Raw genomic sequence first — 26,392 nt, forward strand, 5'->3', positions numbered from 1 at the left:
ACAGAGGTCTTGGTAGTGATGAACTTTTGACAAAATGTTTACACAGTGAGACACAGAATCTCAATGAGTCCTTGAACAATTTGATATGGACACGGTGCCCAAAAAGAGTATACATAGGGAATGATGTTTTTAAAACTGCAGTTGCAGTTTTAAAAACATCATTCATAAAAACATTTTTTGAGTTTTAATGTCTTGTTTTCTTTTATTTGATTTTTTGATTAGGTTTTTCTTTGACTTTAATTTTTTGCCTTGTTTGTGGTCTCTCAACAAGGATAATTTTTAATTGTGCAAAGCTGATAAGCTGAAATTTTTTATGGTGTTACCTAGTTCTATTTAGAGTGTTCTGAGCGGATTACTATTTAAAATTTTATAAAAACAAGGCTAGCAATATGACTTTTACATAAAAATATATTTCTTTTATATGAAATTTAAAGTTTGACTGTGAACCTGGCGCGATTGAAAAATAATTATTTTTTTCTGGCTCAGAACATTGTATTACTAATAAAGATTGTAATTTTAAAATTTCAAGAGATTCTGATTATTTTTCGCTAAGTTATCCTTGTTGGAATAAACATATCAAAATAAGTCAAAAATCTGTTTATGACGTGTATAATTAATGACGTCATGAAATTTTTTATGCAATTAGTGTTAATTGCTTTTTTTTTTAATAGTATATACCATTAAAATAAAATATTTTTAATTATCTTAATTTTTTGAAAAATAAAGTGTTTTTCCCCTGCTACCACCAGGATTGCAAATTATATGAATCAGGAAAGCAAGATGAAAGAAGCGAATTCCAAAGTGCTGATGTTCGAGGAAAATAACTAGACGAATAAGTGTTTTTGGTGCACTTAGGAACAATCACAGAAAAAGGATGAGACTTGATTGAATGACGAGTAACACGAGAATGAATTTTAGTTGATGGCACAAGAGACGCTAGCTCTAGTGCCCATTATAGTATTTGTAGAAAAGAGAAAGAGAAACAGCATTACGACGATGTGATAATGGTTGGAGGTTGGCTGCAAGAGCAGGTCCAACTATGTTAACAATGCGTTTTTGCACCTTGTCTAAAAGAGAATGGGCATCATTAGAAGATCCGCCCCAGATATGGCAACAGTATTCCATACAAGGCCGGATTTGAGATTTATAGAAATAGAGAATAGAATCCAAAGTAAGAAAGTGACGAGCTCGATAAAGAGATGCAACCTTAGCAGATGCTAATTTTGCAACTGATTTGATATATGGTTTCCAAGAAAGATTTGAAGTAAGAGTTAATCCTAGAAGACGAAGAGTAGATGATTCATCGAGTACATCACCGTTCATAAATATAGGAAGATCTAAATTATTGCGATAATGGTTGGCAGAAAAAAATTGAGTTTTATTTGTATTAAAGTTCACCAGCCACTGTGAGTCCAATGCTCTAGCAGAAGAAAGATCCTTTTCAAGCTCAAATGCCCCCTCCAAGCAATCAGAAAGTGTTGGTTTCTTATCACGACAAGAATAAACGGCAGTATCATCAGCAAACAATGCCACATTAGATGGGAGAATATTTATGTTAAAACTTTTGTTCGTCTAGCTTTTTTCACCGCACTTCAACCCTTTAGAACTCTCTCTTGTTTTCATGTTATCCTGACTCATACCACTTACAACTTTTCAAAACTTCTGTCGACCGCTCTTTGCTCTACAAGTAAGTTGTTAAAGGTTTATTACTATTGTTGTTGTCTTAAGTCAGAGTGCGTCAGTGCTTTGGAATTCTCTTCCGTCATCATGTTTTCCCAACTCATACATATGCAGTTTTTTAAGTCTTCTGTTAATCATTTTCTTCTTCCTAAACTCTCTTCTTTATTTTACGTAAACTCCCAACTTGGTATGTGTTTGCTTGCAGTCTTGGGAAATTGTTTAGTTAAAAAAGTAAAAAGAAAAGATAAAAACTACGACAACTACGTCACTGCATTTGATTTCCTACGATTATATTACGTAAATATTTAATTTCCTAGCTTAAATAAACTCTACGGCGGTGAAATGAAAACAATTTAACTAAAAAAAGTTCACTAATAATGAGACAATTACAAAAGTAATTAAAAATAAAAGTAAATTAAAAACGACTACAAAAATTAAATAAATAAAACAAACGTTAAAGTTTAGTTTATTTTCAGCGTGCGCTTTTAGTTTTATTTTCATTTTATGCTGAATAATTTGTTTATATTATGTGACTATAATAACATCGAATATTTATATTTAGTATAATATCAGGTAACTTGATTTTTTATTGATTATTTATGTATGAAAGCTTTGATAAATGTTAGGGATATTCATAAAACGGTTGATACAAGTTACTATCTTGACAACTTAACACTAAAGTTAAAATTAACGTAACTTAGATATGTGCTAGATGGCTATGCAACGCAACGTTTTTAAATGTATTTTTTAAACTAATATAATTATAAATTTTATATTTTAGGTTTTGATGAAAAAGTAGCACTCTATAAATTGTCTAGTATAGAGTCTATACAATTACTGATTTCTATACAATTACTCTAAAGTAATTGCGTAGAAATTAACATAAAACAATGGTTCTATTTTATGTTAAAACTTTTTTTACAATTAAACTGTTGTAGTAAAGATTGATAAACATATTTACTACATGTAAGCAGCAGCAGTACAAAATTCCTAATAAAAAGAGTCAGTGCAAAACTACAAGAACTATACAAAGTATCAAGAACCAGTTGGAATATCAGAAGCTACATCAAAAATTAGGATTGTTAGAGTTTAACAACTAAACCATTATTTGCATGTGTACATTAACTTGGACAACTGTAATACCATGGCTAAATAAGCCCTGAATATTATTATGTTCTGATGAAACATTAGCAGTATTATTTTTCATGGAAATACCATAAAATAAAAAACAAAAAAATAAATATAGTAATACAAGTAGTTTTGTAATGTTACCACATTCTATAAATATTAGCTGATGCTTTTTTTTTTGGTTAAAGCAACAATAATAAGATCTTCATAAGTGATGTAGTTGATTTTTAATCTTTTCTAACAACCTTTAGTACTTTGAATTCAAATTTAAAGCTTCCTTTTTTTTTCTACCAAATTTTTCTTAAGAAAACTTAAATTTTACCTTTATTATTGGTGATTTATGACATTCTTTTATCAATGTTATTAATGCAGCTGTTGTAAGATAACTTGTTGCAAACTTTAAAGCACCATATAAAATTATACTGATTGTCATCTTGCATTTTGCCAAATTTGTTAAATAGATCATTTTTTTTATCTAACGCAATTTCAGAAAAATTCAAATTCACACCATGTTCTATTATTAAATACCATGTTCTATTATTAAATAACCCAGCATCCAGAATGGAATTACATTGAATTTACATTATGACAGTAAGTGACTTAAATGCATCTTTTTCTTTTTTGTTAACTTTTCTTTTTTTTTTCCTTTTTATCAATTACACCAATTTGAAATCTGTGGTTCCAATTTTTAATTTTTATTAGTTTAAATTCTATTCAAAGGTGGTACCTAAAGCAACTTAAAACTTTTGTAATATGTTGTTTTATTAGCTTTATAATAGACCTGTTAAAATATATATAAATATATAAATATCAAATATATTGTAAAAGTTTCTAAAAACTTATGGAAAACATAAGTTTTTAGAAACTTTTATCAACAGATGACAAAATGGAAAAAAGTATACTCTTTCTTTTCTCTGACATGTGTTTAAATCTGACTTCCTGGTGCTGACATGCAGCTCTGAGCTTAATTTAATAAACTTCTTCAACCATCTATAGGTTGACTAAATTAAATAAGGTCTAGTTTTGTTAATTAGGACCTAATAATCTTTAATTAGTCTTATCAGAGAAAGCAAAGTGTGTTGTTTTGTGGTCCCAAAGGTTCTTACACTTCATAGATCTAAACATTTCAAAAGTAGTTAAAATATTTTGATTTCAATAAAATATTTTTGATTTAATTTTAGTTTTTTTTTTTAAAAGCATTACAAAAAACTAATATGATCTTATAATAACATGAAACTACCATTTTCAAGTTGAACTATTATAAAATTATATACTAAAGTTTTTTAAATTTATTATCCAACTTATTATATAAGAATATCATATCCTGTTATAAACAGGTTTTCAGATCAGGTTCAGGATTATCATGATCACCCTGCTAATAGGAACATGTTATCCTGTACAACCTTCCCTATGTTGTTATGTATGCTGCCTATGTTTCCCTATGTATGCTGCCTTGAAGAGTTTGCATTTCTAAACAAAGTCTAGAAAAAGTTAACTCTTACCATATGCAACCACAAATCTTGTAGTAAGTTTGGTAACTTCAAAATAAATGTTCCATTGTTATTTTTATGCACATAGTTGTTTACAACTATTGTAATTCTGTAATATGATAGCAATAAATATTGTATTGCAATTCATCTTTAATAAACAAAGGGTTGAAGTGCAAGGAAAACAACTAGATGAGTAAAAGTTTTTAGAGCATGCAGGGGCAGATACAGTAAAAGAATGAAACTTAGTTGAATGACAAGTCAAGAATGGTGAGTTTTAGTTGATGGAACTAGAGATAATTGTTCTTGGAGCTCCCCAGTGTTGGATTAACAGTTATCCTCTTCAAAGGGTGTTCATTGCCTACTGTTTGGAAGGTACTGACCATCAGACGTTTTTTTTCTCTCTCAGACATTAGGCCTATTAGCCACTACTCAGTTTCTTGTCTTGTAGTTGGTTTCGAAGTCCCACAGCTAGTGTTGGCTAACTCCTTTGAAATAATAAATTGTATTTGTTACCATCCAGTTTAATTGTTCTCATTAATTATAGTTTCTACCAAAACTATAGAACTATAATCTCACTGTCAATTTTTATGTTATAGAATATGCTCCACATTATATGCTACATATACCAATGAAATCAAGTTAAGGTCTTGAACTTGCGACTTTTCATATCTTTTAATTACTTGTTTATAGAAAAACAACAGTAACATTACTAAAACTTTAATAAGGTATAGCGCCAATAAATAAAATACATAATTCTTTGCATAAATGAATAGTTAAGTTTATAATAATATTATTATGGCACTAAGGCACTTTATAGTAATTAATAATTAAAAATGGATTTCCGCACAGCAAATCTGTCATTCTGTCTGTTTTATGATAACTTATTATTAAATCAATGTAATTAGGCAAATTCACATTTAAGCAATAAACAACAACAAAGAAAACACTTACTTTTGTTCCGGTATCTACCAGGTCATGGAATTCTCCCTGAGAGAGTCAGTAATTAATACTAGGTATTAATTCAGGTTAATGAATTATTATTTGTTATGGCTGACAGCTGGTGAAATGTATTCTGGCAAACCTAACAGTAAATGTATAACATCATATTGATAAATTATGCAGGCAGTATGGTGTGTAGTAAAAGAGTTCACCAGCATAACAACTAGTAGCCACGGAACCCCACAAGATACTTAACTAATATATATGGTAGGGACATTTAATTGTTTTCAGATATAGCTGAGTTTTTTTGTGAATTTTGTTTGTATGCTTATAAACACAATTCAAGGGTGCCCTATTCAAAAAACGTTCTTTAAAAATTAAGGACCACCCTAGTCAGTAGTGAATGATAATCCAAGAAGATGTATAAAAGAGGGCTTAGTGAGAGGGTTGTCATTCATCAACATAGGAATGTTGATGGTTTTGCAATAGTTGTTTGCAGTAAATAACTGAGTTTTATTGGAGTTAAAATTCACAAGCCACTGCAAGCCCCAATCTGTTACAGAAGTGAGATCAGATTCAAGATTAACTGCCTGTTCTGAGCGATTAAAAAAAAAAAGACATTTGTCAACACAGGAGTATAAAGTTTAGTCATCAACGAATAGAGCCACTTTAGATGTAAGAATGTCAAGAAGATCATTATGGCAAATAGGAAATAAAACAGGACCAGGATAGAACCTATGGGGAACCCCAGAACTAAAAATGAAGAAGAGTGTTGGCTTTTGAGGATGAATTTAATAAGCCGGTTAATAAAAAATAATTTAATAATCTCAAAAACTTACTTGGATACACCATTAGAAGCAAGCTTATGGAGAAGATCAGCATGCCAAACTTTGTCGTAAGCTTTAGATATGTTGAGAGCAATAGCCCTAGCCTCGCTGCCTTCATCTAACGCACGATAAAATCTTTCAGTCACAGCAGTTAGCAGAGAGGATCAAAAACCATATTGATTGTCTAACTGTAAATTATTAGACTCAAGATAAGATGTTAGAAATTTGTTGGTCAAAGACTCAAAGACCTTGTTAACAACAAATAGAAGACTGATCAGATGATAGTTAAAGGGTCAGAATTGTCTCCAGAGTTTTTTAAAAATTAAAACCACAGATGCCATTTTCCAGCAGGTAGGAAAATGAGAGTCAGTCAAACACTTATTAAATAGGAAATTAAATAGTTTTACAGAAATTTGCTCCAGAAAATTTCTGTATAACTATGGCTGGATTGTTGTCTGGACAACAAGCCATAGAAGAGTTTAATTGACTATAAATGACTTTAGCAATGGAAGCTGGAGTGGTTTGAATGTCTAACAATGGGTTAGACCTGTTAACCTGTTAAATTGGAATGGAAGAAATACTATGGCCATAAGATTTAAGAGTCAAATTTCCAAAAGTCTCTAGAGCCTAACTTCTAAGATAAGATACAAGATTTAGTAAACTGAGAATAATGGAGCTTAGCATCTGACAGCACCTTTTTACATTGATTTCTTGCAATAATAAATAGCCATCTATTCTCAAGAGTTGTTCTTTTTAAAAAGATGAAAGAAATGATTACAATTAGATATAGCAGCTGCACAAGAAGTTGAAAACCATGGAGTAGAATGAGGCTTGTTGAGGAACTGATAAGAAGGAATAAAAGCTTCCATTCCTGCCTGAATCCAGGAGATTAAGTAGGAGCTGCATTTATCAGCTGAGAGAGGAAAGGCATCAGCCCAAGGACTATCACAAAGAAAATCACAAAAAGAATCCAAGTCAGCTTTAGGGTAGTAGTAAGTAGTACAATGATGAGGTGAGTCCAAAAAAAATGTACAAGATAAAAGATTTATAGAGATCATTGCATGGTCAGAACCACCTAATGGATTTTTCATAAAGAGAAACTGAACACAATCTAGGGATTATAGACAAAACACAAATCATGGAGTAAAGGTAAGGGATTGAGGTTGTCTGTAAAATGATTCACAAAGTTAATTATCTGAGTAAGAGATTAAGAAATGTAGAAGTTATAGGCTTTAGTTACAGCCGGGTCAGTGGTCTTAGAGCCAAACCATTCAGTGTGATGAGCATTAAAGTTGCCAATAACAACAATGTTTGCAGAGGGGTAAAGAGAAAGGGCATGATCAATTTGATTAGAAATTACATCTGAAAGAGTGCAGTCTTGAAAAGAAAGAGAATGATAAAGAACAAAGAGAATGGTGATATAGTGAAGAGGTGATATCTTGAAAAATAGGTAAATTGATGTGTAAGTATATGCCCAAGCTAAGCATGTGACAAATAGAGTCTTAGCGAATTAAAGGATAGTACCTATCAATATTAAGATCTACAGATATACACAAGTTAACTTAAAATAAATCAGTTGCAGATGTTAATCTCACCCAGATACTGCATTGTAGAAGGCTTCCTAAAAAAAAGACTTTAAGGGTAAGCAAAAGAGATCTGTTGCCTATCTTTAAACTCCTTCGTTAGCAAGATCTCTGCATCTCCACCCCTTCATGACTCATGGGTTTTTTCTTGTGTCTCCTTGATAGTGGCTATGCACCTCATCTTGTTATCTCCTGATGAGAATACAGGTCTAAAATCAGAGTATTAACAGTGCTGTGTTTTGCATGGATGGTGTTCCTCTTAGTGTTTTTGATGAGCCTTGTTGAGGCTATATAAAATTCTTTTTGTTATGACTTTTGTTATTTGGTTAATTAGCAGGACTGAGGTAACTGGTTTGGTCTTTTTCTTAGGATGCCATGCCCTATCTATGATTGAATAAAGTCCTTTAATAACTTAAAGTGTGACTAAAGTACCTAAAAATGTTAAACATAAATAAGCATCAAATTGTTTCCATCTATCTTTTGAATTCAAAGATTATGAATATTCATAATCTTTTTTCAACAGTCTGATGGATATTACCTCTTGCAAAATTCAACAGACTTATTTGCTCTTTGTGAGACTAGTTTGAGTTAAGTTGTTTTGTCTTTGAATCAGTGTTTATTGTTATTATTCCTTGATTTGCAAAAACTCCAATTTTTTTCATTCAGAAGCTCTTTTCTTTTCAATTGCTCTTCTCTTTGTTTTTTATTGTTCTCTTTATTTTCATCACTGCACTCTTTTTGATGTTATTTTGGTTCAAATTGACTGAGTCCTTTCTCCTCATCTCTTATTCAGATAATTTACTTAGTAACTAGCTTGTGCTCGGTTTCTCCTTGTTTGTTTTTGGTTAGTTTAGACCATGCTATGATTTCACTAAAACTTTTATCCCATACCCTCATCCTTGAGATTCACCCTATTGTCACGCTTTTTACCTCTACCTTAAAACTGACTGGAATTGTTTTCATAATTTTCTTTATATTGGTTTTTGGGCTGATGTTTTTTCCCCTGATAATTTAAAAAAAAAGTTCTGTTTGATGCTAAGCTTGATGGTTCTTAGTTTTATAAATCTTGTATTTTATCTCAGAAGTTATGTAATAGAAACATTGGAAATCTTCAACAGTGGTATTAACAAAGTCTGATCTTATTACTTTTCCCAAGGATGAGGCATAATTATTTGCAAAGAATTTCCTCTAATTGAAATAATTAAATCTTGTCAATACTTACTAAACTATTTAACAACTGCTTAAGTGAAACTGCTTAAGTGAATATTTTCCTAGCTGCTGGATAATGATATCTATATTTCCAATTTTTAAAAAAACTTCGAAGAAAACTCTGACCCCTCCGTGTATTTTTTTTTTCAACGTCTTCACTTCCAACATGGCTGTAAGCAACCACTATTAAAGTTGGAAGTAACTGGAAGAGAAAAGATGAACTTTAGATACAGAAGATGGAGCGATATGAAGGTCAGGCAATGGATCAACCTGTTTGTCAGCTGGTAAAACAGGACTAGTGAAATCAAGAAATAAAATTGATAAGAAGTTCAGGTTTGTCTTTAGGTGAGGTGGAAAAATCTGAACCATACAAGAGAGGTATAATCACAGATTTACCTTTGTTTTAAATACTGTTAAAGATTCTTCAGAAGTCATGTGAGCCTAATTTTTTGAAATGAAGTATGAGATTTTGTGACATAAGGTCTTTGGCGTTAGACAAAACCTTTTTACAATGGTTTTTAGCAGTAGTAAACAGATGCCTGTTTTTTAGAGAATTGTATTGCTAATATTATGAAAGTAATGGTTATGATTGGAAATTTCAGCAGCACAGTGAGAGGAAAACCATGGAGAAGAATGAGGCTTGACTTGTATTACCTTTAGTCTTCTCAGCAAAAAAAATTTTTTTTTTAAACATCCTCCCTTTTAACAAAGCTGCAAGCAACCACTAATTAGAGTTGGAAGTTATTGGAAGAGAAAAGATGAAGATTATAGAGCAATATAACAATTGACAGACGACTTAAAAGATTGCAAATTATATAAATCAGGAAAGCAAGATGAAGGAAGCGAATTCCAAAGAACTGATGTTCGTGAAAATAAAACTAGAGGAATAGGAGTTTTTGGAGCACTTAAGAACAGTCACAAAAAAAAGGATGAGACTTATTTGAATGATGAGTAACACAAGAATGAATTTTAGTAGATGGCACAAGAGATGCTAACTCTCTAGAGATGCTAACTCTCTATAATACATTATAGTATTTGTAAAAGAGAGAAAGAGAAGCAACATTACGATGATGTGATATCGGTTGAAGGTTGACTACAAGAGCAGGTCCAACTATGTTTACAATGCGTTTTAGCACCTTGTCAAAAAGAGAATGGGCATCATTAGAAGTTCCGCCCCAGATATGGCAACAGTATTCCAGACAAGGACAGATTTGAGATTTATAGAGAATAGAATCCGGAGTAAGAAAGTGTCAAGCACGATAAAGAGAAGCAACCTTAGCAGATGCTAATTTTGCAATGGATTTGATATACAATTTCCAAGAAAGATCGGAAGTAAAAGTTTATCCTAGAAGGTGAAAGGTAGATGACTTATTGAGTACATAACCTTTCATGAATATAGGAAGATCAAAATATTCCGTTAACGATTGGTTGAAAAAAATTGAGTTTTATCTGAATTAAAGTTCACCAGACACTGTGAGCCCCATGCTGTAGCAGAAGTGAGATCCTTTTCAAGCTCAAATGCCCTCTCCAAGCAATCAGAGAGTGTTGGTTTCTCATCACGACAAGAATAAATGGTAGTATCATCAGCAAACAATGCCACCTTAGATGTGAGAATATCTGGAAGATCGTTAATGTAACTTAAAAAGAGTATAAGGCGAAGGATTAAACCTTGAGGAGCCCCTGAAGTTACAGGATATGAAGAAGAGTGCTGTCCATCGAGGACAACTTTTATACTACAATTGGAAAGGAAGGATATAATAATCTTAAAGATGTTACCAGATACACCGTAAGAAAAAAACTTATGGAGAAGACCAGCATGCCAAACTTTATCAAATGCTTTAGAAATATCAAGAGCGATGGCCTTAACATCTCCACCTTTATCTAATGCACAATAAAATTACTGTTAGCACATCATCTGTAGAACAAGAAGATCAAAATCCATATTGATGATCAGAAAGTAAGTTATTAGATTCAAGATGAGAGATTAAGTGTTTGTTAATTAAAGATTCGAAAACCTTGCTTTTGATAGGAAGAAGACTAATGGGACGGTAGTTAGACAAATCAGATCGCTCTCCAGAATTTTTGAAAATAGGGATAACAGATGCCGCTTTCCAGCATGCTGAAAAACAAGACTGTGATAAGCACTTGCTGAATAGTTTTGAAAGTATAGATGACAACTCCGGAGACCACTTCTGCAAGACTATAACAGGTATTTTGTCTGGGCCACAAGCTGTAGAAGAGTCTAAGTAGGAAATCACTTTAGATATAGAAGCTGGAGTGATACAAATGTCAAGTAATGGATCAACCTGTTAGATGGCTATATCGGGTAGAACGCAAATATTGGAATCAAGAGATGATATTGATGAAAAGCTTTTAGCAAACAATTCAGCTTTGTCTTTAGGTGAGGTGACAAAGTCTAAACCATACAAAAGAGGTGAAATTACAGGTTTGCCCTTATTAGTGATATTATTAAAGATTCTCCAGAAGTCACGAGAGTCTAATTTTTGTGATGAAATATGAGGTTTAATGACCTGAGATTAGCGGGCTTTGGCGTTAGACAAAGCCTTTTTACAATGGTTTCTAGATAGATTCTAATAAACAGACTTCTGTTTTCTGGAGAATTGTTTTGCTGATAGATATGAAAATAATGGTTTCGATTGGAATTTGAAGCAGCACAATGTGAGGAAAACCATGCAGAAGAGCAAGGCTTGACCTGGAATTGTCAAAAGGGAATAAAAGATTCCATGCGAGCCTGAATCTACGAAGTTATGTAAGAAGCACATTTGTCAACAGGAAGATGAAAGATTTCTATCCAAGGACCATTACAAAGAAAATCATGGAAAGAGTCCTAGTCAGCTTTAAGGTAGTTGTAAGATGTATCATGATAGGGGGGTGATGAAGAAGAATGAGATAATAGATTTAGAGAGATCAAACCGCAATCAGAAGCACCTAAGGTTGAATGTGGAGAAACTGAGCACTGACTAGCATCAGAAACAAGACATCAGTCAAGTAGAGAAGGTAAATGATTCGGGTTGTCTGGAAAGGGAGTTGGAAAGTTGACTTATTTGAGCTAGAGAAAGGCAAAAGTTAAGGGCTTTAATGCCTGCAGAGTCACTGACTCTAGAGCCAAGCCATTTAGTGTGATGAGCATTAAAGTCACCAACAACAATGTATATACAATATTGGCTGATGGATAAAGAGAGAGGGCTCAGTCAATTTGATCAGAAATAACATTGAAAAGAGTGCAGTCAATGCACACCAAAGTACAAACTGGGACACTATCCATGCGCAACATGGCACTGTTAGTACTCTGATATTTTTCAGCTGTTGATGGAATTAGCCTCTCTGAGAGCTACCACAGAGTTTGGGAAACCTGACTACCAGCCAGCCTCAGAACCATAAAACTGAGTTTTAGAGCTGTACCCTCATTAGGAGACAATAGAGTGAGTTGCCTAGTCATAGAAACAGAGACACAAGCAAAACCCACGCCTTGAATCAAGAAGATCCAGCATTTAACATCCTAAACTGGAAACAATGTATTAAAAATACATCTACGCCAGCCTAATAGATGAGGAAGGGGTGCGAGGCTGGTCAGCAGATAGAATCTGTTTTCCCCTTAAGATAACAGATAGAATCTGTTTATCCCTTATTTAATTATTAACAAGATTTTTAAATCTTAAACAAACTTCTTATATAATTAGTCTAACAACTTACTTTCTGAAAATCAACATGGATTTTGATCCTCTTATTTTATGGCTGACTTGTTAACTACTATAACAATGAGGTTCTATCATTGATTAGATCAATATGACAAAGAATGGCTTGGCAAGGGCTATTGCTCTTGAAATATCAAAGGCTTATGATAAAATCTGGTATTTTAGACTTCTCCTAGCCTTTATATGTTATATTGGGCAAAGTTTTTAACTTATTTGTTCATTCTTTTTTAACTACAGTATTAAATTCATCGTTGAAGACCAACTTCTTCATTTATTATATCATCCATATTAATAATCTTCGTGGTCACGAACAATTTTTCAACAATTTTTCATCTAAAAAGAAGGCTTTTTGCTGATAACACAACTATATACTCTAGTCTTGACAAAAAGTCATTGCTTTTTGATTGCTTAAAACATGCAGCTCTTAAATCTGATCTCTCTTCTGTAGCAGCTTGGGGCTTGCAATGCATTTTAAGTTTTAAGTCAAACAAAACTTAATTATTTATTGCTAGCAATTATAACAATATTTTTAATATTTTTATTTTGATGAATGGCAACACTTTTTTTTTTAAACATCTTCGCTTCCAACAAGGCTGCAAGCAGCCACTAATTAAAGTTGGAAGTTACTGAAAGAGAAAAGATGAAGATTGTAGAGCAAGATAACGATTGAAGGACAACTTGAAAGATTGCAAATTATATGAATCAGGAAAGCAAGATGAAGGATGCGAATTCCAAAGAACTGATGTTCGAGGAAAAAAAATAGACAAATAAGCGTTTTTGGAGCACTTAGGAACAGTCACAGAAAAAGGATGAAACTTAATTGAATGACGAGTAACACGAGAAAGAGTTTTAGTAGATGGCACAAGAAGCTAGCTCTTTAGAGCAGTGCCCATTATAGTATTTGTAGAAAAGAGAAAGAGAAGCAACATTACGACAATGTGATAATGGTTAGAGGTTGGCTGCAAGAGCAGTTCCAACTATGTTTACAATGTATTTTTGCACCTAGCCTAAAAGAGAAAGGGCATCATCAGAAGAACCGCCCCAGATATGGCAACAGTATTCCATACAAGGCCAGATTTGAGGTTTATAGAGATAGAGAATAGAATCTGAAGTAAGAAAGTGACGAGCTCGATAAAGTGATGCAACCTTAGCAGATGCTAATTTTGCAACTGATTTGATATATGGTGGTTTCTCTTTGTTGTTTCTATAAAGTGGCCTCTCTTTGTTGTTCTTGCTATTTGTTAACAAAGTTCTTTCTCTTCTTTGCATGGTCCAAAAATGAATTACAAATGCAGTTGGACCCGCTCTACTTGTCAAGCTTGAGCTGCTCTCCCATTATCATAAAGATAGTATTTCTTTTTTGTTTCCACAAATACTATCATGGTTGCTGCTCTAATGAGCTATTTATTTTGTTCTATTAACTAAAACTCATTCTTGCTTGTCATTTCCTAGAACAAAGTTGAATCTTTTTCACTGTATCTATCCCTTCATACTCTAAAAAACTCTTATTTGTCTAGCTTTTTTTTTATACATTAATGGTTTATAATTTTCTCCCATCTTTATGTTATTCTGACTCATTTTAATGTTTTAAAGTCCTCTGTTGAATGTTTTCTTGTTTTTTAACTATATTAGAACAAAGAGTTACTACTATCCTATCAGACAAAATAGGAGAGTTAGTAAACAGACAAGATAAAATAGTTTAGTACCTATTGGTAAGTCTAAGATAGAGTTAGTTTACTAACTCTCTGATTGTTAAAGAGGTAAGAGTGCAAGTAAGTGAAGGCTTAGTAACACCTAAGTGCTATGTTATAAGGTCTGACAACTGTTTAGCATTTTTCTTTTGATGTTCTTTCTATAAAACTAATATCTTCAACATGAGTTATCTCCTACTCCTTGTATTTAAGGAATTCTGTTTACAGATTTTTTTCTCTTCTGCTTTTTTGCTGCAAAACATGCTTTGTAAAGTTGCTTCAGAACCTGCATACCAATTGTACAGTACTTATCTAAACACTCACAGATATATAGTGAACCTAAAATGGAAATGACTTGAAAAATTTTGTGGTGCTGTTTTATACAGCACCACAAAAAAACATTAATAACATAAAAATCCTTCTAATAATTAAATCAAAACATTATTGTCATAAAACTTTAAACTACTATATCTATAGACCAAACTAGTAAGATCAAAGCAAAAAAACATTAGAAAACACGTTTTTCTAATTTATTGCTTCTTAATCTAGCATACTATTAATAATTTAGGTACAATTAATTTTTTATTCAAATGGTTTTAAGTTGAGGTTTTTATTCAATTTTTTTGTTCAAATTGTTTTGTAATAAAAGGTGAGAGAAAAAAACTTTTAATAAATTTTTTGATAAATTGAATTATATTTCTTTAAGGATACCCACCTTCCTGGAAGTACCGCAGTTTCAAGTTCTGCTGCACAGAGAAACAAGTTAAGTAACTTGTTTCTCTGCGCAGCGGCCTTGTTCGTAGAGGTTTGTGCTTCAGAGTTTTTCGGCAATGTTAGTGGGGGGGGGGGGGGGTGATGTTCTTAAGATTTCCGCTTCCCATCTCCCCTAGTTAAAAGCAGTGCTGTGACGATGATTTTTAATCATCATTTTAATCATTTTTGTTTATCTTGTTTAGTTTTATCCGAAGATAAGGAGTTGATTTAAAGGCATTTCTTTGAATGCAATAGTTTCGATAAGAAAACTATTTTACTTAAGAATTAAACCAACTATTTGTAAATAATTATTGGAAATTGATTAGAGTATTTTAAACATTTATTAAATGTATTTTAGTAAATTTAATATTAGTAGTTATTAATGTTTTAAATAATTAGTAATTAAATGTTTAAATACTTTAAACAATTTTTAATCATTATTTACATTACATAATACACATATATTAAATGGCGTAATATTTGTAAAATTAACAAAATAGTTTATGTTCTACATTTAAATAACTATTTGAACTATTATTTTAATTTTAAAATTTTGAATTGAATATTAGCAAATCTGCTCATTTAACTTTTTCTAAAGGTTAATAATTTTTAATGTGATTGTAAGGCGCCTTTTATATTAAAGATAATTAAAGAAGAGATAATTATGATTAACATAATTTATTAAAATGGTATAGTTTTTTGAATAAAAAACATAATATATTTTAAAAATATATTCTATTTTTTTATTCATTAAGTATAATTTAAAAAAAATTACGTTTAATAAATAAGTTACACTTACTATCAATTTTTTTAAACCTTGTAAACATTTTTAAACATTTAAAAATAACTAAATTTTAAAAAATTTTTCATTAAATTATTGTAATCGTTATTTTTATTATTAGTCAAAAAGGATATGGAAAAGAAACCAAACTTTCGGAAAAAGTTTACATTTTGTTTTTTCGTTTTCTTCATGTTAACTAAAATAGAAAGCTAAAGATCAAAAGCTAATTCATTCAAAAATTAAGTTTGCGTGTTTTTGAATGAATGAGCCTTTGAAAATTTTTTTTTTGTCCATTTATTATCAAAAGCAGTTTACTTCTATTGCCAACAAACAAATTTTACTATGAATAGTAATTTTAAAATTGTTTTATCTTTCAAAAAATCAAACTTTTTATACATTCCATTGTTATAAAATTTTGCAACAAGTTTCGAAAATTAAGTTTCGTAATGACATTTGTTTTTTTAAAACATTCAGTTAGTAACCAAAGGACAGCTACGTCACATAATTACCTGGAAAAAGCAATTGCAATTTTAATTCATTTTATCGTCCTGAAGAAAAAATTAAGTAGCTGAAATAAACTGAAAATTATTTATACTATACTGCATTTAAAACCAAAATTTTTTATTCTATTTTAAATAAAAGAGCAAAAAAAAAGTTAAATGATAAAATAATTTTTAGACACCCATACTGCTCCAGCAGCACTAAAACAGGTCTGGGTTCGTCCCTGATATATATATATATATATATATATATATATATATATATATATATATATATATATATATATATATATATATATATATATATATATATATATATATATATATATATATAGACACACACACACACACACACACACACACACACACACACACACACACACACACACACACACACACACACACACACACACACACACACACAAAAAATCACAGTGTTATAATTATCTATTTCAGGACTAAAAGAAAATTTCAATGTGTGATACTTTTCCAATTTACAGCCCAATATGTCGTCCGCCTCAAAATCCATGTTTGCGCACTCATAATAGTTCAAAAGAATGTTATAAAAAAAATGAATCATCTTATCTAAAGGAGCCATCAGAACTGTTGAAAGCTACCAAAAAGCAAGATCTAAACTCTAAGTTGACACCAGATTGCTGTTATAAAGAGCGTGCTCATAGCCTCAATAATCTTCGAATTGAATTTTTAAAAGAAAAACATCGATCATTAAGTGCAAGTAATTTTTATGCATTAAATAACCCAAATCTTTCACTGACGCAAGCGCTTACCAAAAAGGCCTATGATAAGCCTAATTCTGCTTTTGCAAAAGAAAAAGCTTTATTTACTGCCTATGTTCAAAAGTATTTTTATCAGTTAACTGTTGGTTGTTCTAATACATTATGTCGAAATAAATTTTGTAAGTCATCTGATACATGCCTTAATCTAAAACCTGCTATGGCTGCACTTATCAGTATTGAACTTTCTGGATATAAAGATCAATATCTATGTATAAAAGAAAAGTCTAATCAAAGAGCCAAATTAATTGACACAGACATTTTTAGGAACAACACAAAGGAAAAAGATAACAAAAGTACATCAGGAAATTTTGTTCCTTTTCTTTATTCTTTTTATTCAACTTCACCTTTTAGAAGTTTGTTTCTTCCATGTCCTTTAACTTCTTCTGGTAAAAAGTTAGATAGAAGACATTCAGTAGAAAGCATGAAATCTCTGCAAACCTTTGCAACTTTAATTAGAAACAATCTTAATGTTATTACTAATACAGTTTCATCAAGCTTAAGTAATATTTGGAAAAGTACTGGAAATGACATTAAATGTACAGATTTTTTGGTTGGAGGTTCTGAAGTGTCTGACAGCCATACTTTGCCTAAACCAACATTACACATATTTCCTGACAATACCCTCGATAATAAGAATGAAAATTTTAGAGAGATAGAAATATTTGAGTCTAGTGTAGCTGCAGAGTTTCAACAGCATGAAATGTTTGACAATATTTCTTTTCAAAAACAAGACGGGGAACTTTTATCAGATGGATACTCACTTACTCATCTTACATTAGACATGTTTAACACAGTCCTTTCAAACTACTATGAATGCAGAGATGAATCATTTCTTATAAATACACTTCGAACTGTTTTTTCTTCTTGGGATGCATTAGGGATAAGCTTTTCTCATGAAAGATCTAAAAGTGCTGGGCTTGATATTAAATGTGAAGATGTTGAGTCTATGTTTAATGATCTAAACAAAGTAAAAAATTCTAGGGCTTTATTTACTATTTTAATTGATGCAGTTACTGTCATGCTGCTATCAAGAAAAGGTTGTTTGCTAAAAGTACAAGATTTAAAGCCACTTGTTATTATATTATACATTCCAAATATATTTGACTATCAACCAGTTGTTTATGAAATTTCATCAATCATTTCAGAGTTATCGAAAGATTGTCAAGATGTCTTGCTGCTTTATTTTTATGAACTTTGTAAAACAAAGTTTGAGTTCATTATTCAAGTTTGTTATTTTTATTAATTGTTGTTTTTATTAATTCAAATTCACTGTATAATTTACATACAAGTAATGCTAAACAATCTTTTTTTTTTGATAAAGATTTAAATCTTTTTTAGGGTTTTAAGTCTGTTTTAGTTAACGAAATATTGGTTTCTAATGTCAGCAAAGAAAGCTTGTCTGCTTTGTGTCTTACTTTGCAACTGTTGTATAAAGCCAATATATTTAAAGGAGACCATTATTCACGCATTCCAAAGTCCTCATTCTATTGTCCTGAGTTGACATCAAAACTAGATTTTAAGTATGAATATACTTCATGGATTGCCAGGTAGTTTTAAATAATCTTAAACAGATCGTTTTATGTTCTTTTCTTCAGAAATAAATTTTTTCACATTATTCAACATTATTAAAAGGAATTTATTTTGACTTTATTTTCTATAATTATTCAATTATTTTATTTTTATAGTTTGTATGTTTCATATCATAGTTATAAATAATAAAAATATCAAAACTTTATAACTTTATCTTAAATTACCCTGTTCATTAAAAATAAAGAGACAGGAAAACAGATAAAGAAAGTTTAACATTAAAATAATCGCATTTGCATAAAAATAAAATAAATATATATCCTCTAAACTACCTCAGGTGCTTCATAAGTCTCACCTAAGTAAATTTAGTTGTGACTTAAGTAAAGCCATTTGTGTCATAATGGCTTTCCTTAGCAAAACTGGATTAATTACAGTGGTGTACCCTCCGGTTTTTTCCCGGTTACCCTGTGGGTGATTAAAACAGTTTTTATTTCTCATTTGAGTCATTTGCAATGGTAATCAGTAGTCCAGTGTTAAAGTTTTTTTTTGTTTTTTTCTGGGGTGAAAATACTGAAGAAAAAAATTATGAAAGAAAGTATGACTACAAAATTATGTCTAATAAAAAACGGTTTATTTAAAAGTAAATTAATTAATTTATTAATAAAATTAATTAAAGATGGGTTTTCATTTTTGTCATAGTCAATATCGTTTTGTTTCTTTTTGTCAATCTTAACAAAGGTTTCGTTACATGAAGCAAAATGTTGAAAGCCATAACTGCAAAGAAATGTTTTATGTATAGAGAAATATTCTATTATTCTCTCTCAACCTTCAATCAAATTTAATTTAGTTGAATGTTTAAAACATTATGTTTTTAATGTTACAAACATTTTTCATTAAACTAAGACTTTTTTTTTCAGGAAAAAGAATTTCCATATGCATTCTTAATCGCGTTCTAATAATAGTTTTTCATGCGCATCTTAATGTTTTTTATTTTGTTAATTTTAATTGACAAAGTTAAAATAAAAATTTATTTTACTAATGAAAAACAAGAGATTCAGTGTGATTAATGGTTAAACTGCCTATTCACGTGATTCAAAATGAACTATAAGGTTTGAAAAATGATACAATAGCATTTGGAAATAAAAAAAAAAGTAATTTTAAAAGTCATTTTAAATTGAGAAGAAATGTGCTTTAAAACGCAACAATAATGTTTAAAAAAACAGTACAGTTGCACTTTGAAATATTAAATCACGTGTCGGCTACTTTTCATTAAGTTTGGTGAAATTAAATGCACCATAGTGTACTCATTGTTAAATTACTTTAAATACTTTTTAAAGTTTTCTTTAAAATAATTACAAGGAATAAAATCTTGATGGATCAAAATATGGTTTTATTAATTAACACACTTTTGTAAGTAACAAGCTGTCTGGTTGTCCTGCCGGGCTACTGACAGGCATTTTTTTGAAAATTTCAGTCGCCCCTGGAGAAAATGAGTTGTCCCATGCCACCGGATGACCATGAAGGTACACCCTTGAGTTATTATTTACTAAAATTCTACATATTTTAAAATATATTGTATATTTTATAGTAATTATTAATAGCAATATATATCAGTGTACACTTGTGGTTGCCTGATAGTACCGGATGACCAAATTTAGTGAAGGGTGACTAAATAATCCTTTGATACAATAAAGTTGCCCCAAAAGGTCGACTATTGATTTTTATCTGCAGTTCTATATTTTTTTTTTTTTTTTTAATAATTCAAGAATTCTATAAAAAAAAAGTAACATCCAAATTAATAAAAAAAGCTATATTTCAAAAGTCACAGTACAAAAGTTTGTATTTGGCATTTTTTATTATTAATTAGAACATAATAAAATTGTACAAGCATTTAAATGTATTTAAAAAAATACTTTCTAATTAAAAACTAAGAAGTTTTATCAATTAAACAAAAATACTATTTTTCAAAAAATATTAGGTCATAAAAAAAACCATTTAACTGCAACTGTGAATTTTTTAAAGAAACAAGTTATTTCATAAAAATATTTTTTTAGTTAAATTTTTAAAATTTAAGGCTTTAAATTTTTAAAAGATTTTATAAATTTAAATTTAGTTTAGAAAAAATATAGTAAAATATAATCCTAACCATAACCCTACTGTCAACTTGTTTCTCCATGCATCGGCCTTGTTCATCAAGGTTCGTATTTCAGAGTTATAGAGTTGAGAGATAGTTGTAACCACAACTAAAAGTATCCTCTGAGACTGTGGTGGCCTTCATGGTCTTGGGGAGGTGAATTGAAATTAAAAAAAAAAAAAGAAAAGCTTCAGATGTAAAACTTGGTTTCAAAGGAATGTAAAATAGTTTTGCTATTCTTTTTTAAACTTTTTTCTTATCATCTGCTAAAACATAAAATACAAGTCTCTCCATCATAGATTAAAATATGAGAAAGCTAAAAAAAAACTCTTTTTTTTCTCATAAAAAAAAAGAAATATTTTTTTAAGAGAATTTCTTTTACAAATGTATTTAAAAAATTTTTTTTCTTATTTTTTCTATATTGTGTAAAGATCTTTTGATGTAATACAATTATGAACATAAATTGCGTTTAAAAATATCTTATTGATAACTAATAAAATCTATCTATAAATTGTTTATAGTTTTTATTTAAAATACTACATTAAATACGTAAAAATTAAAATAAATAAATTGTAATAAATAAACAAAAGATAATGTTAAGTATAAGATTGTTTTAAGAAATTAATTCAAGCCTTCCCAGAAAATGCCTGTGGTTTTTCGTCTTGTATCTCCATGCATACCTATTTTATTTTAGACAACTTGGTCACGGTCCTTATATGCAAATGTTTATGTAATGCATGTGTGTACATTTATGTATAACTTTTTTAATTATATAATTATATTTATTTATTTAAAAGCGTATGTACGTTTAGCTTATTTAGATATGTCGTTTATTTCATATACGGAATATCCATGGTTCAAATCCCACCACTGTTCATCTTTTTTTAATCGTTTTTCTTTCAATTATGGCCAATTAGGCCATTTTGTCTACACATTTTTCACATAACCTTAATTGTTTCATGTTACCTTTCTATTCCTGTACATTTTTTATCCCCAATTTTTTAGTGCTTTGTAATTGTGGATACTTGTTGCATTTTACATTCAGGTCTGTGCATTTAGTTCTGCCCGCCCCTCCTGTTTGGTCTACTATGCTGTTGGTGAACAATTATTAATAATATTTATTATTAATTGTTATGCATTTACTAATAATAATTATTTAAGTATATTTCACCAATAACATAGTAGACCAAAAGGGAGAGAAAAAGAAATTTGGGAAAGGTAGAATTCGAACCACATTCATTAAGTGTATGAAATAAATGCCTTAATGAAATAAGCTAAATGTATGTATACTTATAAAAAAATAAATATAATTAAATAATTAAAAAATGTTAAACATAAAAGTATACACTTGCATTACATAGACATTTTCATATATGGACAATATATACTTGTTACATTAAAATTATACAAATATGTTTTACAAACAGATAGCAAATTATATTTTTGCTTTCCTCTTTAAAAAACAAATAAGATATAAGAAAATCATTTGTTTTAATGTCGACTTAAAACTGTTTTTTTTTTACCTTATTCAATTTTGTTGCTAAAAATAGCAACCACTCTAAAGAAATAAAAATAAAAACAATACACAAATTATTTAAGTTTTTTAATTTTTTAAAATTTTGTTGTATTTAAATTTATTTTAATTTCCTATTTTGTTAGTTTTGCTTTCTTTGTTTTTGAAACTTAGTTTTTTCAGTATTTTGTTTTAGATGCTTGGCTGTGACCAAGTTGTCTAAAATAAAATACTCACGAGTGGACATAAAAGACAAAAACTGAACATGTTTCCTGGGAAAGGTTTGAAATTATAAGGAAATATAATCTTTTTCAAATACCAAATTTAGATTATATTAATAACATTTGTTATATTAGTTTAAATGGTTTTTAATGCGATTTAAATTTAAGTTTAACTACAACTCAGTCAAAATATCAATAGCTTTCAGGCTCCTGTAACAAATAAGATCTTTATAATTACAACACTTTAAAAGCAGAGGGTTTTAAAGCTTTGAATTTTTTTAAAAATATTTTTCAATACTTTACTGTTGAAAAAAAAAGCGCTTATTTTTTTTATAAAATAATACTTCAATTCAAGTGAAAAAACTAATGGTGTATATATTGGCATGTGCTTTATCAGAAAGTAGAAAAGTGAATGTTATCAATAGTTTACAATATTACTTTTATTTACGCAAATTATTTATAGTCTACACTTAACTCTTTTTTTTTTTTAATTATTTATTTTATCTAATTATTTCTTGTCTACACTGAGCTAAAAAAAACGATTAGAATATGCGACAGGCAACCCAAAATCTTGGCAGGCGACCAACATTAATGAACTGGTTACTTTCAGTTGCTTTTTTTTGGTTTGCCCTTATGGCCACCAACCAAAAGTTCTAGTGTACACCTCTGTATATATATATACATATATATATATATATATATATATATATATATATATATATATATATATATATATATATATATATATATATGTATATTATATATATATATATATATATATATATATATATGTATATATATGTATATATATGTATATATATATATATTTATATTTTTTTATTTACGTATATATATTTATATTTGTTTATTTATACATATATATATATATATATATATATATATATATATTTATTTATTTATTTACTAAAGCGTATACTGATCAGCAATTGCTTACTTGTTTTGCTTATCTCTATAGTATAAAGAAAAAAATGCAAATCCGGTTGTTAATTATACATTACTAAATAGATAAATAGTTCGAAGATTTCTTGTTTTGACAAGCTAACAAGTAATATAGACAGAATAAATATACTGAAAATAATTTTATGATTTTAAAAAACACTTTAGTATTGCACATTGTTTTATTTGTTTCATTTTTTATACCAATTATTAAGAGATTACATACTAATTGAATCTTTCAACAGAGTTATTCCATATCAAATCACCTATTTTTTTGAAAGTTCCCCAGGGTACCATCTCAGATTTGCTTTAAATTTTGACCACACACAGATCTTATGAAAAAAATACAATCCAGAAAATTTCAGCTTGATTGACCAATTTGTTCAAAAGTTATGATTGAATTAAAAAAGACCAAAATCCGAAAAATTTGTGTATCAGGAGCTTACAGCAGTTTTTTTTCGATTTTTGACAAACCATAACTTTTTAAATAAAGATGGTGATCACCTTAAATTTTGTAGGGTAATAGTTTTTCACCCAAATAATCCATTATTGCAGTTGTTTTTGACTGATTTTTTATAGTTTTTGAGTTATTGTACCTTAAAGTTGCTAAATATTGCAACATTATAAATATTTTTTGAACTTTGACTTGTTACAGTTTAATACTTACTTACAGAAAGTGGATTTTTTTGTTACCTTTGTGTACTTAGGGTCACCACTTGTTAGAATAATCAAAATTGTGCATTAAAAATTAATTTAGCACAAGCAGCAGCCTATTAAAAAATCACTTTTTTTAAAAATTATGATAAATTACATCGACTTTGCTGGCATAGAAAGTAGTGTAAACAGTTGAAATAAATTATGAAAGTTTTTAATGTTAAGGTTCTATATATAGACAATCACCAAAAAATTTTAAAGACCTCTACTCTATCTTATGACATGATTGTAGCCTTTTGAGAGTGATGATATTTTTAAAAAGAGAACAAAAAAATACCACTTACCACATACAAAATTTATACCTCAAATTTTATACAAACTATGCTGTAAAAAAGTGCATTCAAAGAGTAAGATAATCAGTTAAAAGAAAAAGTATGTATGCATGAAACTAATTAGCTTATCTCTGATTTATATAACTCATCATACTGTCATAATCATTACTAGCAAGAATATAGTCACAAGCACTTATACTTTTAATCAATGGAACACTTATTTGACACATTATCTTGTCAAATGGAACCCAACACTGACTTGATCGTGCATCGTTTGTCCATTTTAAATTTAATTTGTTTCTTTGCATAAACTTCACATTAACGTCTTGGTTTTCATTACAAATAACAACCACAAGCCCTACGTACCATTTTTCATCGTAAAAGCATGCAATATATTTACCGGGTTGAAAATTTGAAGGATTTTTTTAATCAAATTAACATCATTTAACACAAGCATCATAGACAGTATCACTAGAGATTCTTCATAAAAACAATTTCTCTCCATCTGATACAAAACAGTGATAGCTTCTTGTTCCCAGAACTGTGCGCATCCCTTCATATCGTTTCTGAAGGTTAAAAGTTGTTTCATGGTTATTGATATCATCACTTGAAAGATAAAATATGTTAACACCTTTGATATTTTTTTGAGCCCATGTAAACAGATCTTGTGGTGTGAGAATCTGATTTGTAATTGCTGCTTGTAGACTAGCTTTTGCTGCTTCTCTTTTTATAGTACCTCCTATTCCATCACATGAACTTTTGCCATGTGATGTAGCAAAGAAGTGATGCTCAGCATTTATTTGGTGATCTACAATGTGATCAATTAAGTTTGTTAGACATTTGTAGTTTTTATACTGTGACTGCTTATTAGTCATGACAAAGATGGTCAGAAATTAAACAATAGCATTCACATTTAAGGTGATCTTTTTCATCTTTGTAATAAACAGCAAATGGGTGTAAGGTAGCTTGATCGGCTTGCCATTAAAACCCTTGTATAGCATCTTGCACAAGAAAACTATAATTTTCTGCAAAATCCATCAGAATAATGCAGGTATATTGGTCTAATGTTTGTTTTGCCACTGATAAGTAGGAAGACTGTGCTTCTTTGATAAAGTGGTGGTGACAAAGGTCATACAAAATTTCACTTAAAGTTTCAATAAACTCACTATGCTTGTTTGGACTGTAATAAGTGCAGTTTGGTCAGTTGACACCCATTGTTTATATGTGATCTGATCATCAAAATCAAAATCATTATTTTCAAACACATTTTCTAAGTAAGTCTTCAAATTTATTTTACCAGGGCAGTTGGAACATAGATGAAACATGCAGTTTCGACTATCTATATTACAAACACATACTTTCATTAAATCTTTGTAATATATTAAATGGCTGTTAGGAAGAGCAGAGCACATCAACTTAGCATTTTGATGGTAAGAACATACACAAACTGAGTGGCTTCCACTACTATTAACAGTAAGGCACCACTTTGGCTAAAGTTCACAGAACTTGCTGAATCCAACTTTGTGTTCAGGGCATAACTTCTTAAATTCCAGATGAAGTTCTTTTAAACGAACTAATATTATGCGTTTTTATTTATGAACTTTAACATTATTTATACGCACAGAAACAAAGTCTTTTTTTCCTGGACATTGTCTAGTGTATTCATCAGATTCATATATTTCAATGACTTTCTGCTTAACAATATCCTCTGAAGGATGTCCTTTTTTAGCCTCAGGTTTAGCAAGTATTCCCTTTTCATTTTTCAGCTTTCTGGCTTTCTAAACAAGATGGTCTGAAACTGAAAATGCATTGCAAGTTTTTTTAATTGACCAACTATCAGGAGTTATGTTAGGAACTGAACTTTTTCTTCATTCAACTGATTTTTACTTTTTCCTTTATTGCATCTAAAAGTTTGTCTAAATCATTACAGTTAATGCGCTTTTGCTTTTTCTCAGATATT

General features: G+C 29.8%; 1 protein-coding gene across 1 annotated transcript in view; it reads left to right on the forward strand.

Moving 5' to 3' along the window:
* The first annotated feature begins 2,030 nt into the window (after window positions 1–2,030).
* The window catches only part of LOC100197834 (probable E3 ubiquitin-protein ligase HECTD2), a 47,371-nt gene continuing 23,009 nt past the window's right edge, over window positions 2,031–26,392 (forward strand). Inside the window, exons 1-3 of the mRNA XM_065806047.1 lie at window positions 2,031–2,253; window positions 16,754–18,319; window positions 18,433–18,641. Coding sequence (XP_065662119.1) covers window positions 16,772–18,319; window positions 18,433–18,641 — 1,757 coding nt within the window. The 5' untranslated portion in view covers window positions 2,031–2,253; window positions 16,754–16,771. The remainder of the gene's footprint in view (window positions 2,254–16,753; window positions 18,320–18,432; window positions 18,642–26,392) is intronic.

This window comes from Hydra vulgaris, chromosome 09 (assembly GCF_038396675.1).
Source record: "Hydra vulgaris chromosome 09, alternate assembly HydraT2T_AEP".
NCBI lineage: Eukaryota > Metazoa > Cnidaria > Hydrozoa > Anthoathecata > Hydridae > Hydra > Hydra vulgaris.